Genomic DNA, 15,853 nt, shown 5'->3' with positions numbered 1-15,853 from the left:
CGGCCGTGCGACTTGCGACTTGCTGCCACCCCAGGCCGCCAGGTGGTATTAGATACCTGTCAATACGCATACGGGCACCCGGCCCCATCCGACGCCTAACCCTTTTGCGTGCATTCCGCGCTTAGCCCTTTTCAGAATCTTCCACACCAAACGAAACGGGAACAACTTCTTCCAACCTTCATTCAACCTCTGCCTTTCCTCCTCGCTTTTCTCCCGCCCATTCCTCCTCGCCCTCCACTCCTCCCCATCCACCACTTCCATCATGTTCAAGAGGTGAGACCGCTGAATCTCCTCTCCTCGTCTGCCTCCCTGGCATCCGTCAATGCTAACCGTCAATTGTGCGCAGCGGTGTTGCCCGGACCTTCGCCAGGTCTGCTGCCTTCGCGCGGCCTTCCACCTCCCTCCCAACCTCCAGACTCGCACAACCCTTCAAGAACCCGGCCCTGCGCTCCCTGGCGGCTAGATATGCGTCCACCAGCGCCGCTCAGCCTGGCAAGATCCATCAGGTCATTGGTGCCGTTGTCGACGGTATGCTTTTTTTTTTTTTTTTTCCCTTTGTTATTGTTATTGCTGTTGTTTTGGTGGAGATATGGAGAACTTGCTTCTTCGCCCTTTTTCCCCCTCACGCCCACGACAACACATAACCCATTCAATGAGCCCTTCAATGTCAATATCCATCTCAGAAACGATACTCCTCATCGTCTATGAGGGTCAATGGTTTTTGGCTTGGGTATTTGTCTCGCAATGGCTGAAAAGCCATCGAATTGGGCTGAACCGATGCTGACGAATTGATGTCACTGATTGTAGTAAAATTCGATGGTGAACAACTTCCTTCCATTCTCAATGCCTTGGAGACTACCAATGGCGGCCAAAAGCTCGTCCTCGAGGTTGCGGTATGTTTTGTTTAGTTTTCTTTTAGTTCTTTTCTCGATTCCACCTTTCTGTTGCCATTATATTCTTATGCTAATAACGTTATACAGCAACATTTGGGTGAAAATGTTGTCCGAACAATTGCTATGGACGGTAGGTTTTTCCCTTCAGCCCTTAACATCCACATCAAGACACATGCAACGGTCTAACTCGTGGATCCAGGTACCGAGGGTCTTGTCCGTGGTGCCACTGTCACCGATACTGGTGCTCCCATTATGATTCCCGTCGGCCCGGGCACCCTTGGCCGTATCATGAACGTCACTGGTGATCCCATTGACGAGAGAGGACCCATCAAGGGCACCAAGATGGCCCCCATTCACGCTGAAGCCCCAGCCTACGTTGAGCAGGCCACCTCCGCTGAGATTCTCGTCACCGGTATTAAGGTCGTCGATCTCCTCGCTCCTTACGCTCGTGGTGGAAAGATTGGTCTCTTCGGAGGTGCCGGTGTCGGAAAGACTGTCTTCATTCAGGAGTTGATTGTACGTCCCTTCCTCTCTACAAATGACGGGCGAGGAAAATTTTTGGCTTTTTCTAATAGCTCGTTATAGAACAACATTGCCAAAGCCCACGGTGGTTACTCCGTTTTCACTGGTGTCGGCGAGCGGACCCGTGAAGGAAACGATTTGTACCACGAGATGCAGGAAACCCGTGTTATCCAGCTCGATGGCGAGTCCAAGGTCGCACTCGTCTTCGGTCAGATGAACGAGCCCCCCGGAGCCCGTGCCCGTGTTGCCCTCACTGGCCTGACCATTGCTGAATATTTCCGTGACGAGGAAGGTCAAGACGGTATGTATTCATATAAATTACTCCGGGCAAATTGACTCAGAACCGCACTCACTCACACATATATTAGTGCTTCTCTTTATCGACAACATTTTCCGCTTCACCCAGGCCGGTTCCGAAGTGTCCGCCCTGCTTGGTCGTATTCCCTCCGCCGTCGGTTACCAACCCACTCTCGCCGTCGACATGGGTGGTATGCAGGAACGTATCACAACCACCACCAAGGGCTCCATTACCTCCGTGCAAGCCGTCTACGTGCCCGCTGACGACTTGACTGACCCTGCCCCCGCCACCACCTTCGCCCATCTTGACGCCACCACTGTCTTGTCCCGTGGCATTTCCGAACTGGGTATCTACCCAGCCGTCGACCCTCTCGACTCCAAGTCCCGCATGTTGGACCCACGTATCGTCGGTGATGAGCACTACGCCGTCGCCACCCGCGTGCAGCAGATGTTGCAGGAGTACAAGTCGCTGCAGGACATCATTGCCATTCTTGGTATGGACGAGTTGTCTGAGGCTGACAAGCTGACTGTCGAGCGTGCCCGTAAGCTGCAGAGATTCCTCTCGCAGCCATTCACTGTCGCCCAGGTGTTCACGGGTATTGAGGGTGCCCTTGTTGACCTGAAGGATACCATCCGTTCGTTCAAAGCTATCATCAACGGAGAGGGTGATGACCTTCCTGAGGGTATGTTTTCCTTTTCTTCTTAATCGATAACTTCCTTATTTTCCTCTGCGATATCTCTATGAAAACGACATTTTAACTAACCTGGCCTTTTTTACAGCCGCCTTCTACATGGTTGGTGACTTTGAGTCCGCGCGCGCGAAGGGAGAGAAGATCCTGGCTGAGCTTGAGAAATCATAGATTTGTGTATTGTGATGTGATATAATATTTAAAATTTTTTCTTGTCTTTTCTTTTCTTTTCCCATCCTCCTACTTCCGCTTCCTGCTTTTTCTAGCTTCTGGTAAATTTTTTTGTTCTCACTTTTGTTTCTATTTTTTTTTAGATGTGTGTGCGTGTGTAGATTAGGAAAAGAAAAGAAACCAAAAGGAAAAAGTGGATAAAAGAAAAAGAGATGAAGCAGAGAGCATCATCATCCATCCTCTTTGTCATAATGACAATGTCAAACATTAAAACTTTGCGAGTACATGTCAACTCAATATTTTGATATTTTTTTCCATCTTTCTTTTTTGTCCTTTTCTGTTTCTCAATATTTTCGCTCTCATCTCATTTCTGAGCTGACTACCTCCTTTGTTTTTTTCTACTTTTCCTTTGCATGTATATACCTCTGTGTCTTGTGAGGCTACTGAAAGGTTTTTTTTCTTTTTTTTTTTTTCCATATCATAAAAATGTTTGTGTGGACCACAATAAGGAATTGAGGAGAAAGAGAGATGAATAAGAGAGAGAAATATATTCAAAATGATTGAGAGAAGAGTTATTAGATGATGAGGCGAAGAAGAGAAGAAAAAAGAATGTGATAATATTTAATATTAAAGTGTAATCATTCTTGTGAACTTTTTTCTCTTTCCTTTCCCTTTTTAGAAGTGTGTACGGAGTATATAGATATAGTATATAACAATTTCATAGTAGCAATACATGAATGCTAAAATATCCTTCGAATGAACTGAATAACTCTTTTACCCTCTCACCCCAACCTCGGAAAACTCAATTCCTTTCAATGATGAATGATGGAACTTTATTTAGTTCACGGGAGCTGCCTGCGCTCAACTTCGGCGATTTTACTTTATCTAGCTGAATATCTGTCACTGATCTAATGATCGATATATTCTGTTACATACTATTTGTTTCCCGCATCCACCTCTCTCGAACTGACCGTTTCTAACATTTATCCTGCACCAACAGCAAGAGAGCAATTCCTAACATCCACACATATTTATACTCAACCAACACCTACCTATCAATTCGTCTCCCCTCCTCCCCCATAGCAAAAACCCTCAGGAAAGCTCAAAAATCAAAGAAAAAGAAGTTTCACCATAAAAACCAGGAGGCCAGAGGAAAGAAGCAAATAACGAAAAGAAATGTCTCTGGCAACCTTACCCGCAGAGCTCCTACTCACCATCGCGTCCTACCTCTTTGCGCCCTCCGACCTCCTCACCCTCCTCGTCCAAAACCGCTACACCTACTCCATCCTCCACTCAACCCTCTACGCCATCGACATCTCCTACTGCGGCTGCTCGGCCCTCCTATGGGCCGCCAGGCACAACCGCGTTGCGACGGCGGAGCACTCACTCGAGCACGGGGCGCATAAGGTTCTCAGCGCCTCTTATCGCAAGGAAAATAATTTGATTACGGGGGGGGTTTTTTGGTCTCCCGGTGATCTGAAGGAGGAGGGGGCTTCTGCCTTTATCCCTGTGTTTTGTGGAATTCCCTGTCCGTATCCTTTTTCCGACTCGCCTTTCTCGCGTGCGGCGAAAGAGGGGAGTGTGGATGTGTTGAGGTTGTTGATTAGGTGGAATGGAGGGATTGTGCCTGGGGTCTTGGAGAGGACGATTTGCCGGGGCAAGCCGACTGGGACCTATGTGCCGCTAATATCGCTGGCAGCGGAGAGGGGCCGCCTGGGTGTTGTGAGGATGTTGTTGGAGGAGTTCGGGAAGGATAAAGGGGTGGATGTGAATGAGGAGGATCAAATCGGAAGAAATTGTTTGGGGAGGGTGGTTGTGGGTACCTCTTTGTTCAGAGGGACGGGTAGAACTGAGGTGGGGGAAGGAGAACAGGAAGGGGAAAGAGGCGAGATTAACAACAAGTGGATAGCTGTCTCCCGTCTGCTGCTGGAGCATGGGGCGGATGTTAACCACAAGGAGGAGAATGGGATGACGCCACTGGCGCTTGCAGTCTATTCCTCGAAAGCTCCAGATGATTGTGAACTTGTTGCGCGACTGTTGTTGGAGAATGGGGCGGACCCGAGTCTGGAGGATAAGCAGGAGAGGACGCCGTTGATGCATGCGGTGGTGAAGCAGGATGTGTGGTTTATTCGATTACAACTGGAATACGCTTCTAATTGTGGCGGCGGTGGTAAAGGGATAGACTTAAACAAGGGAGATTTTAACTACATGACACCATTGAATCATGCCGCCGTGCGCGGCAATGAAGTGATATTTCGCCTCCTTTTGGAACGGAAGAGATCCATCCGGACGCCGCCGACCCCAATGGTATACACCGTTGACATGGGCAGTAGTGCGGCAGCACAAAAATATCGTTAAGATGCTGCTCGAGCATCATCGTCGGGTTGATGCGAATCGTCGAACGGAGACTCAGAAGTGGACGACTCCATTCATCGAATCGATTACTTCCCACAAGGATATTCTCCGCTTATTTCTCACTCTTCGCGATCCAGATATTAACGCTCTCAATAGTGACGGGACACCTGTGTTGACGCTGGCGATACAAAATATAAATACGACCAACCACAGAGGCAAGGACATTGTCCAAATGTTGCTTGAGCAGAAGGGCATCATAGCTGACCAGCGTGATAAAGAAGGGATGACGCCGCTTATGCATGCCACAGTGGTTAGTGAATATGATACTGTTGAATCTCTTGTGTTTAGAAGGGATGTGGATATCGATGCTAGAGATCATACAGGGAGGACGCCGCTTTTCCATGTTCGGTCGAGTTCAGAGAGTGAGAAAATAGCCCGTTTGCTGGTAGAGTTTGGCGCGGACATTAATGCGAGAGATAATGAGGGCGATGAGACACCATTTCTGGCTGCATGGCGCCGACGTGATTTCAGTGTCATGGCGCTCCTGCTTGAGGCTGGGGCAAAGCCGACGTGGGTACAGGAGGAAATCGATGACGTGCGTGTTTTCCACCCGACCAAGCTGTTTCGGCTGGCTGTGAAAAATAGACATGCGATGTCAACGGAACAGGCTCTCATTCTGATTACCAAAGGCGGTCTCCCAGACCCTACCACCTCCCCAGATAAGTATGGACGAACGCCGCTGTGCGTTGCTGCTCTGCGTGGGAAAGGATGGCTTGTCGAAGTGTTGCTTGCACATAGCAGGGGCGAATTTGAGCGGACCGCACAACCACTTGCCCTCATTCTGGCTGCGATGAACGGACATGACGGGATCGTTCGCCATTTTTTGTCCGCAGAAGCTAATGGCCCTGACCCTATTCAGGGATACATAGATCTGCTAGAAGCCATGCGCCACGGATACCACGAGGTGGTGAAGATGTTCAACGACATCCGCCATAGTTCTCCTCCTTCGTATCCATCATGGCTGCCATTGTTCATAGCTGCCCTATATGGGCATGAGCATGTTGTGAAAATGTTTATAGCAAGCAAATCGGCCACAATGGCCAGGAAGATGGCCACTCTGCAAGGCGAATATGGAAAAGATCGAGAGTGAGAGTGAGCTGGGAGAAGGGTCTGTTGATTTAACGTTCTTGTGGCTTGCAGCAGACTATGTATGGGCAACTGGCGGGGCTGTATCATCAACTAAATTTGTGAAGTATCAACCGCCCGATCAGTAGACGAAATTAGAGGGTGAGAGCAGGGAGGGTAGGTTAGGCTCCGGCCCTGGAATTTAGAAGGCGAAAGGATCGCATGTCGTGAAGGTCACGGTGCTCCGGATAGCGATATCATCAGAAGCTAAGCTGGCCATTAAATAACACAAGCATAGCAAAAGATAGAATAAGGGCAACAAGGAAATTCCGCAATGCAGTGATTCATATATTTCTAGCACGGGACTACGTACTGATTAGGGTCATTGTAAACATCTGCCACGGATTCTCTCCTGGGATCCGAGAGAAGCTGATAATTGGAGTCATCCGTGCAAGTAGGGGAGCCGTTCATGAATTCAGCCCTGGTGCCTGCCCATGTTTTCTCGTGCGCGCCCCATTTCCCCCATTTCCCTCATTTCCTAGGGTCATGCCATGCCCACAATCCGGTGCAGTTCTACGCTCTAAACTCCCTCAAATAAATACAGCCCACAATCCTTATATACATACAAATGCCCTAATGATTCCTGCATATCCTCTTCACGCCTCGTCCCGCCGAATATTAGGATCAACATCGCAATTGCGCGGCCACCAGTAATCATCATCCAGCGGCTCGCACAGCGAATCAACATCCTCATCATCCAACGACAAAGCTCCGTGCGATTTGCCCTGCTGCTGCTGATGCCGGGCCGCTTCATCCTCTGACGAGTCCCCTGTAAGGTCAATACAAGGGGGGAAAGCCGGTTTCGACGTCGATGAGAACTCACTCTTGATCCGAGCTGGGCAGCATGGGGGGGCGGACGAGGAGGAAGGACCTGATTCATCATCTGAAAGAAGGCTGATGTACTGATGGGTCTTGTCGGAATGTTTGTGAGAAACAAAAATGGAGGGGGAGAGTGAGCCAAGCCGTGAATAGGAAAGAGGGGAGAGAGAAGAGGAATAAGAAGATGAGCGGGAAAATGGGAAAATATTATTATAACGTCTGCCAACATCCTCAGGGACCTTTCGCTTATTCCTCCCACGCTGCTTGTTTTGAGCAATTGCCCCCAGTATCCTAGCATCTAGCTGCTTTTCATCTTCCCTCTCGAGCTGATGGCGGAGATTAAGAGATCTATCAAGCTGTGTGGCCCGGATTTCTGGCAGCAGGGGTGTATGAGGGAGAGCTTCTTTCGGAGTCCCCGCTTGTCTTGCCCATGCTGCAAATGGACCGTCATAGCGCGGACCTTGGCCAACGCCGAATACAGGGTGGCGGCTCAGTTTTCCTGATTCTAACAGCTCTTTGGCTGTTTCAATACCCAATCTGTCATCGTCCTCTGAAGGTCTCTCCTTGCTAGCAGGTTCGTAAGCCATGTTGGTGCCCCCGTGAGAAAATGGGGCGCTAGATAGAACATGTATACTACCACAACTATCTCCAACAAGCAGATTTGTGAAGTCAGGAGAGAAGGCACCGGACATAATTCCCTGGTCGAAGTGTGCGGTATTTTCAACTAGAACATCTTCCGGTGCCCTAAGGATATTCCATTTCTTAAGGACACCATCTGACCCTCCAGTATAAAACTGATCAATGAAGTTGTCCTTCCAGAGGGCTACACGCACCCCAATGTCATGTTTTTCTCGAGAAACGTTTGGATCCTGTTCAGCAATGGGTGCGCCATGGGCAAGCTTATGAAGGATCTGGCCGGGATTGCGGTAATCCCACACGTAAGTAGCCCCATCAGTGCAACTAGCGGTAATATAATTACTATTGGCAGGACAAAATGTGACGTCGTTGATATCCAGAGCTGGGCATTCATAAGTTATGTGAGCCCCCCAGTTGGCCGTCGGCCTAAAAGGGTCATAGACACGGACAAGGGACCGAATCGTTTTCGCACGACCCACGGCACTAACTGAGAGCTCGACAGTGCTGCCAGTTGCAAATATAGGAGCCGTCGGATGCCAAGTCACATCGAACACATTCTGGGAATTAGGCGAGATTATCAGGGGAGAAACATCTGATTGTCCCACCTGCCAAAGAGCAAGATGGCCGTTTCGAAACTTTTCATCCTCCCGAGCAGCAAGACCAGCTACAAGAATATTATCCGCAGATGTTGGGCCCCAGGCTAAGGAAGAAGGTGTCATTGCCACATTTTTGGTTGGATTGCAAGTGAGATCGGTAACTGTGTAGTCCTGACCACCTGTCTGTGTCCAAAGTTTGATATGAGGAGAAGAGTCACATCCCGTTGCAATGAAGCCAGAACGAGATACAGCCATATCCATAACCCTTCCATCGTGTAGTAGGGTATTAACGCATTTAGCACCAGCGTGAGTAGAGACGTCCCATATCTTAACTGTGTTATCGAAACTAGCAGTATACAGAGAGTCGCCACGCCAGCTGACAGCACTGACGGTCATGTATAAGCTAGGGTCTGTGACGTTGCTTGGTACAGGCCGACAGATGCGGTGGTCGGGTAACTCCTTCAGCGAATTGCAAGTTAGGTCCCCAAGAAGAAGATTATTATTTCGATTATAAATCATATTATGCTCATCGGACTGGGCAGCAGCGCCAGCAGCAAATCGAGTTCCGTCGGGGGACCAAGCAAGGACCATCACATCATTCGATGCGCCTTTCCATCGCTTCCAGAGCTCCAAGCCTCTTCTTGATTGGAGTTTCTGATTGATAGGAGTCTTCCGCCGAAATACCCTTTGTCCTAATTCACGTTCTCGAAGTAGAGCGGAGGGCCTCATACAGTCGAAGTCAGGGGACGGGTAATCCGCGTGGGATGAAAGAGCTCGTAAAATGTATGGCGCGGAGGAAACAAGTCCGTTCGCAGCATCATATAGAAAGGCACAAATATGTCGCTTTCTACGATGTTTAAAACAGTTCAGGACTGATATCAAATGCTGAAAGTCGCCATTATTGGTTTGGCGCACTCTCTGCAAGATATCGTGAACATGGTAAACACGATTGGCTGGCTCAGGCAAACCGAGGACTATATGAAGGTAGGATAAGATTTGTCGTATTGTCCCACGTTGGGGCGTTTCATTATCGCATTCCCGCCAGGAACTTTCTCTGTCGCGGTGATGGAGCAGGAACGCGGTTGGGTCATCAGTGATCCTGAGTAAGGACTTGTGAAGAGCATTCAAGTCTGAAATTTTCTGAGCCAGCGCTTTTTGTTGATCGCGGTGAGGATAAAATTTCTGGGTGACTTGGGCAAGCAGATCTGGAATCGCGATATCTGATTCATTTGCAGGTTGCCCTGTCATAACGCGGAATAACCCTTCCATTTCACTCTGGTCAAAGTCTGCATGTATCACTCGTCCGTCGGGGTCATCCAGTTCAAAATGTTCATTTGTGCATCTCTCCCCATACCCAATCCTAGCATGTAGCGAAGAGTACGGAGCATATTCCTCGAATATTTCATCGACTGGGGCGGGCAGAGGTTCCTGTTGAACCTGAAGATAACCAGCGCGATACACTGAGCGAATCAATGAAGCCGCAGGTTCGGGAACCGGGGTGAGCTCCTCATATGGAGATTGGTGCGTTGTGTCATCTCTTGGCGCGTTGACTTCTGAGGGGTTCTCCTGTTCCTCCCCTGCCTCCTCCCCGTCCTCATCTGACTGGTAACCGAGGAAGCCGCGAACTTTAGCGTAGTAATTGACTGGGGCAGCACGGCTTCGCCGAGGACGCCGTACAACAGTAGTATGACTTGCGGAGTCTGATTGGTAGTAGCCGGAGCCGGAGTCAGAATGAGGCATCGCAAGGGCTTTATTTTTCGGCTTTGGTCCAAGATTGTTCTTTGGAGGCTTTTCTGTGTGTTTCGTAGACAACGAAGTCGAACTTGCCGGTAGACCAGGTTTAATAAACTCACTGTCGGTGGGATATGGACGTACGACAACAGCAAGGGAAGAACTGGAAGAAGGGAAGGTGGCCGGTAAACTGGGAGGGTCACTTTGAGTGTTAGAGATATTAGAGGCATTATAATAGGAATTTATGATAGGATTAGTTGTGCTATATTGTTTATTTTCGGGGTTTTGTGCATCATTTTGAGAGTGTGTCGCTGAAACAGGAGGGGTACTTCTCGCTGGTGAATGAAGACGAATGTTTGGTGTTGTTGCTGCTGTTGTAGTATTCTTCACACCACTCGAACTCTGAGGGCCGAGGGACGTGCCTGGAAGCCCTTTATTTGGATGAATGATTCCAGATTGTGTCAGATCGCTTCTTGAGTCTCCAATCTCTTTCGTCTCATAAGAAGGACCCTTTCCATGGGAAGCAGCTTGTTTAACTTGGCCATCAGCAGTCCGCTTCAAGCCATTAGACGGTTGAACGTGCATATAACTTGGTTCAGGACCCGTCCCAGAATCAACCTCGTTCGAAGATTTCGTTGAGCTAGTACAAAGAAACTGATGGAGCAGCGCCTGCGCCTTTTCATCTAGCGATTCACCCTCCAAATCCGCCTCCGGCGAGGAATTTCTCGAAGACTCTGGTTGAGCAGCCGCATTCGGCTGGCTTGCCGAAACGCTGTTCAAAATGTCTGGTGCGACTAATGTTGGTTTTGTAGGGGTATTATGCGTGTCCATTGAAAGCAGGCAGGGGCGGGACTGGGGGTGTGATGCAAACTGTACAGCCCCGGGCTGACGAAACAGCTCACTTTGAGACAGCTGTCGCCTGCCACCTAAACTAATACCTCCTCGTCGCGCTTTTATTGGGGCCTGAAGAACAATTTAACACATACTCATTAGCCGGAAGGCTGAGCGGAAATTTTGGGTGAAAAGTCAAAGAAAGCAATTTGGAGCTATTTACCGCGCGCTTCGCCCCGTTCGGCTGGGGAACATGCTGTGACATCTTCCTTCGCGATTTCAGGCTCCGGATGTAAGAAGGGGACAGTGGGGAAGGTAAATCATCGTTATCAGATTGCGTGTTCAACAGATCAAGGTTCGATTGAAGACGAGACATCGACGAATCTAGCAACGGGATCTAGCATGGAGGTTTCGTCTTGAGGGTCATTCGCATCGTCATAGGGCTCGCAATTGTGGAATGGATGTGATATATTCTTTATACAGCTCGCGAAGTGTGAAACTTGCACGTTGGATGCTGGCACAGAACGACCGATATAAGCGCGTCTCAGTAACCAAAAACGATACACTCTCCCGGTGCAGAAGGCTATCGTCTGGGCAGCCGATAATACGTGAATCCTCCGTAGGTCGCTCCTGTGGCCACGAGATCCAGAGCACTATGCCAAATCCCTTTCCGGTCCGTGGAGAGGGCAGGCGCACAGAATGGGGCGGAGGAGCGCGGCACAAGCGTAGGCGTCACAAACTAAGCGGCCACGCCGGGTGATATATATATAAGGAGGGAGTTCGACGAATTATCACAAGGAGGTAATATTCGGAAAGAGAATATCTAAGTACCATAAAGAATGATGTTAGTAAAGGTGTACTATAGTACTTTTATATATTCAGACACCCTCCCCTCCCCTCCGAGACCACCACTGGCGCGTGAATGTCTGGTACATCTGTGACACCCACACCCAACCCAAGGGCAGATGTCTGATGTAAAGGCAAGAAATAACAAGAAATGATTCTAACATATGATGCCCTACCTCTTGAGTACCCAAAGCCCATCCGATGAAACGAAGGTGGGCGTTACGGACAGAGAAAAAGAACGATTGATTTTGGGTTATCTCAGCAAGCTCAGACGCTTCTCCAGATATCCATTGCTGTTTTAACACTGGATTGATGATTATGTCATGAGCTAACCTCAAATAAGCAATAAGCTAACCCAAATAGTAAAATCAGGTCATGTGAGTGATAATATCTTGCAAAGCATCTGAGAAGAAATGATTCCTGGTTATTAATAACATAGGAACAATTTGCTCAGTACTCTGAGTATGAAAGAGAATTCCAACTCAACTTCATAGATTCATCATTTCTGTATTATAAATAAGTGAACTATCAAAAGAGAAAGAATATGAACAGCATTTGAAGAGAATTTCTACAATTAATATAAAAGACTCTATTCTGATTTATTCAGATAGCTCAAAAAATGAGAACTTGAATAGATTAGATACAGACATTACTTATACTGAAGATAATATCAATTTTATCTCAGATTTCTGAAATCTAGACTCTGAATGTGAAGTCTTTGATGCTGAACTATTTATAATAGTAAAAGCTTTCAAACTCATTGAAATAAAATCTTATAAAAGAGGAAATTGTTTGAAAGAGATATGAATATTCTCTGATAGTCAAGCTGCTTTAAAAAGACTTAGAAATAGTCAGATTCATAATGATTAAATGAATCTTGAACTGATCTTAAACTCTGTTTTAAAAATTTAAAAGAGAAGAATATCAAAGCTGATAATTTATCTGCACTGAGTTCCTGTTTATATAAATATTCATGATAATGAATTGACTGATTCAGCTGTAAAAAAGAGTGCAGAATTAAGCAGATCTATTTAAAAAATTATGTCCTGATCTTTTATAAAGAGAAAAATAAAAGAATCTTGTTTAAATAAGTGAAATGAAAGCTGACAGAAACAAAAGAAGAGTATACATTATTCAAGATTTAAAACAAAACTCAAGTGAAAATCTTGTTCAATTAAATGTAAAAAGAAAATATTCTCATCTATAATACAGCTGAAACTAGAACATGGCTATTTCAAATCTTATATACAAAGATTTAATGATAGATTTGACTCAATAGAATGCTCATTCTGTAATATAAATGAGAATTCTGAGTATATTGTAATACACTGTGTATTATACAATAGTCTCAGAGTCAGATTGAAAGAGAAGTATAATCTAAATTAATTAAATATAAGATTCTTATTCTCAACTGAGACAGAAATTAAATACTTAATAGACTTTCTATCAGAAACTCAAGCAGCTATAAGAAAATGACTAAATTCAGAATTATCTGAATATGAAGAGGAGGAAATCAACCAGATATAGTCTGTTAAAACAGCTATATACTATTTTTTAATAATTTGTTTTGTTACAGTCTTTCTTTATTTTATCTTTTTCTTTCAATTTCTTTCTATATATCTATTTAATGTGTCTATCTTTAAGACTGTGTTCTCTTTTCCTTTGTCATGATATTGTTAAATGATTTCAAAGTATGAGATGATGTTAAAACACTGTAATTTGTAAACAGTTTTTGTATTCTGAGCTGGAATTTTCTGATTTTACATATCTGAAATTGATGAATGTATAATAGTTAACTTTACAGATATAGGAAAAACTCTGAGAACTGAAAGTTCTCAGGTAGATGTTATAGTCTCTGACTGCATACATCTATAATTGAAGAAGAATAATAATAATAATAATCATTTCTGTATCATCTTAGAACCTTAAAATAATAATATTCTTATAATGTATCTGATTTTTTATATTCATATCTCAAGTTCTTAGAATAGAAGTATCATCTTAAAGTTAATCAGTGTGTTTTTGAATATAGAAATTTTAATTCAATTTCTCATATAAAAAAAAAGCTCTTAGAAATTCTGAGATTAAAAATATGATTATTTTTAAGAGTATACATCTATCTTAAATATAGATTTTTTTAAAATATTAAAGAAATATTTCTATTCTTCTTCTCTTTAGCTATAAGCTAAGGTGATTTTCAAATCTCAAAGATATGTGAGTATATAGTAATAGAAAGTCAAAGTTAAAGAATCTGAAAAATTCTTATAAATCTCAGAAATCTTCATTGAAGATGAAACTATTTCTTCTCAGACTCTCTGATAAGAATTGCTCTGAGCATATAACTTATATTAAAAGTAGATTAGTATCATATCAGATTAGTTAATAATAATACTGTAACTTATTTAAATTAAGTCAGAGAGTCTGAGCTCACTGAGATAAGATTTTGAAGCGCGCAGAATGTCGTAAAGTCACGTGAAGATGATCTGCTAGAACAGAAAGATAGCTGAATTCAGACTGAATATAAAGAGAATAATTTAAAAACACTCAAGGTCAAAGAAGTGAGATAAAGGCATGATAATAAAACCTCTTTTAAAGCATCTAATCATACTGGCTTTGAGGTGTAATTTTTTCATTCACTTTTATACATATAGTTTAAAGGCATTAACTAACTATTGTAATGAATATATTACTTATAAAAACAGAATTTTCTCAGCACTCTCTGAAAATTAGTAGTAAAACATTATAAAAAAAATCAAAATATTCATATTTCTCTAAAATTATTCAATTATTATTCAATACATGTGTCAACCGCTCCACCACAAACTCGCTCGATTTTTCGAATAAGAACCCGCCGATAGATCCATCGAAAAGCCCTCGATCATACAAGCATTTTGACCCCATCGCCGACCGCATACCCCGTGTGGTGGTGGAGTTATCCAGCCAAACATGAACCAGACGTCGTTCAGAACTCCTGTGTGGGATTATCCCTCATTCTCCCCTATCACACCACAACCCCAGGCCAAATTGCCATACAAATTGTAAGGTGAAGAGACCTAGCTGTATGCATCAATCTTCTCAATTTTGGAAGATCCCTGATCTGTAGTTGTGGAGATATCTGAGGTGCGACCTCCGCGAAAACCCTGTCCATCTTTGATGTTCCAAAACACCAATGCCAAGTCCCACCCTCGTACCGCCCTTCCCAATCTGGCCCATCCCCGGCAGAAAAATACAAAAAGATACCTCAGCGATAATATCAAGCACATAATCAACAGACAACAAGTCAACAGCACATCAACAACTATAAAATCAGTATATCTCAAGGTCTGACTGAGCCTTTGATCCCTGCATAGTGAGATATATTAAATCTAGTTTTAATATCTCAATATTCAATAGATTCTGCAAGAAATTGAGAACAGCAACACTAGATTTCTATTGAATTTGAGAATTAACTCTATATTGATATAATTATTGACAAAGTCTTCTATTTTAAAATATAAATAATCAGTTTCTCTACATCTCACTGACAATATTTACATTATTATATAGAAACAGACTTATATTCTCTATAATATCAAGACTCTGAAGAGGAAAAGTCTTGATAGAGAGTATACAGTAGTGTATATCTTAGCAGTTTCTATCTTATTCTTCTGCAGCAGTTAATGCAAAAAAAAAAAGATCTTAGAAATAGTTTTTTACTTCTCTTGAAAAAGTAAGATGTTTTTCTCTGGGTTTTATATAATATTCTTATAAAGAATTAAAAACAGAGTTATTTTCTATCATAATTTCATATTCTTTTAAGTAAGAATTACTTTTTCAGTGACTGAAGAGCTTTTATTAATACTTAATTCTTTTTTACACTCTTTATTAACTGATTTGAGTTGCATACTTGTTGTGTGAGAAGAATTGAATGATTTAGAATAAAATTGAATAGTTTTAATCAATTTCTCTGTAAAAAATTGATTTATTTTTTATCAGTTTTTCTCTTAAAAACTGTCATATCATCTGATTTACTATCAATTGATATCATACTTTTCCTCACTGTATTCCAAGAAAGAGATTGTAAAGATTTTATTGATTTATCTTAAAAATCAATTTTAGTTTATTAGATTCTCTTTAAAAATCTAACCTAGTTACTGAACTAGAGTGAAAAAAATCAGATATTTTATACATAAAAGTCTGCTATTCTTCTTTTGAAATAGTCTGATCAACTTTTCAATTGAAAACAGACTTAGAAACCTCTTAATTGAAACAGTCTGATCAACTTCTCAATTCAAAAGAGTTT

General features: G+C 43.9%; 4 protein-coding genes across 4 annotated transcripts; 3 read left to right on the top strand and 1 right to left on the bottom strand.

Annotated features, from left to right (window-relative positions):
- Positions 1 to 7: 7 nt before the first annotated feature.
- On the top strand, positions 8 to 3,300 carry BDBG_09207 (ATP synthase subunit beta, mitochondrial). Its single transcript, XM_002620339.2, has 8 exons — positions 8 to 273; positions 347 to 528; positions 808 to 893; positions 981 to 1,023; positions 1,093 to 1,409; positions 1,479 to 1,716; positions 1,784 to 2,395; positions 2,493 to 3,300. Exons 1-8 carry the CDS (start codon positions 263 to 265, stop codon positions 2,570 to 2,572), a joined length of 1,569 nt encoding a protein of 522 aa, XP_002620385.1. The 5' UTR covers positions 8 to 262; the 3' UTR covers positions 2,573 to 3,300.
- On the bottom strand, positions 2,884 to 11,844 carry BDBG_09204 (WD repeat protein). Its single transcript, XM_002620336.2, has 3 exons — positions 11,748 to 11,844; positions 10,949 to 11,548; positions 2,884 to 10,857 (listed from the first exon to the last, which is right to left on the bottom strand). Exons 2-3 carry the CDS (start codon positions 11,099 to 11,101, stop codon positions 6,709 to 6,711), a joined length of 4,302 nt encoding a protein of 1,433 aa, XP_002620382.2. The 5' UTR covers positions 11,102 to 11,548; positions 11,748 to 11,844; the 3' UTR covers positions 2,884 to 6,708.
- BDBG_09206 (ankyrin repeat protein) lies at positions 3,749 to 4,930 on the top strand (the record flags this gene model as incomplete). Its single annotated transcript, XM_002620338.1, has 1 exon — positions 3,749 to 4,930. One exon carries the CDS (start codon positions 3,749 to 3,751, stop codon positions 4,928 to 4,930), a length of 1,182 nt encoding a protein of 393 aa, XP_002620384.1.
- BDBG_09205 (ankyrin repeat protein) lies at positions 4,932 to 6,077 on the top strand (the record flags this gene model as incomplete). Its single annotated transcript, XM_002620337.1, has 1 exon — positions 4,932 to 6,077. The coding sequence occupies one exon, from the start codon at positions 4,932 to 4,934 to the stop codon at positions 6,075 to 6,077; it is 1,146 nt and encodes a 381-aa protein (XP_002620383.1).
- Positions 11,845 to 15,853: the final 4,009 nt, after the last annotated feature.

The sequence above is a fragment of the Blastomyces gilchristii genome (assembly GCF_000003855.2).
Source record: "Blastomyces gilchristii SLH14081 genomic scaffold supercont1.37, whole genome shotgun sequence".
NCBI lineage: Eukaryota > Fungi > Ascomycota > Eurotiomycetes > Onygenales > Ajellomycetaceae > Blastomyces > Blastomyces gilchristii.
The sequence above is the reverse complement of the archived record's forward strand: the minus strand, read 5'-3'. Positions and strand labels throughout refer to the sequence as shown.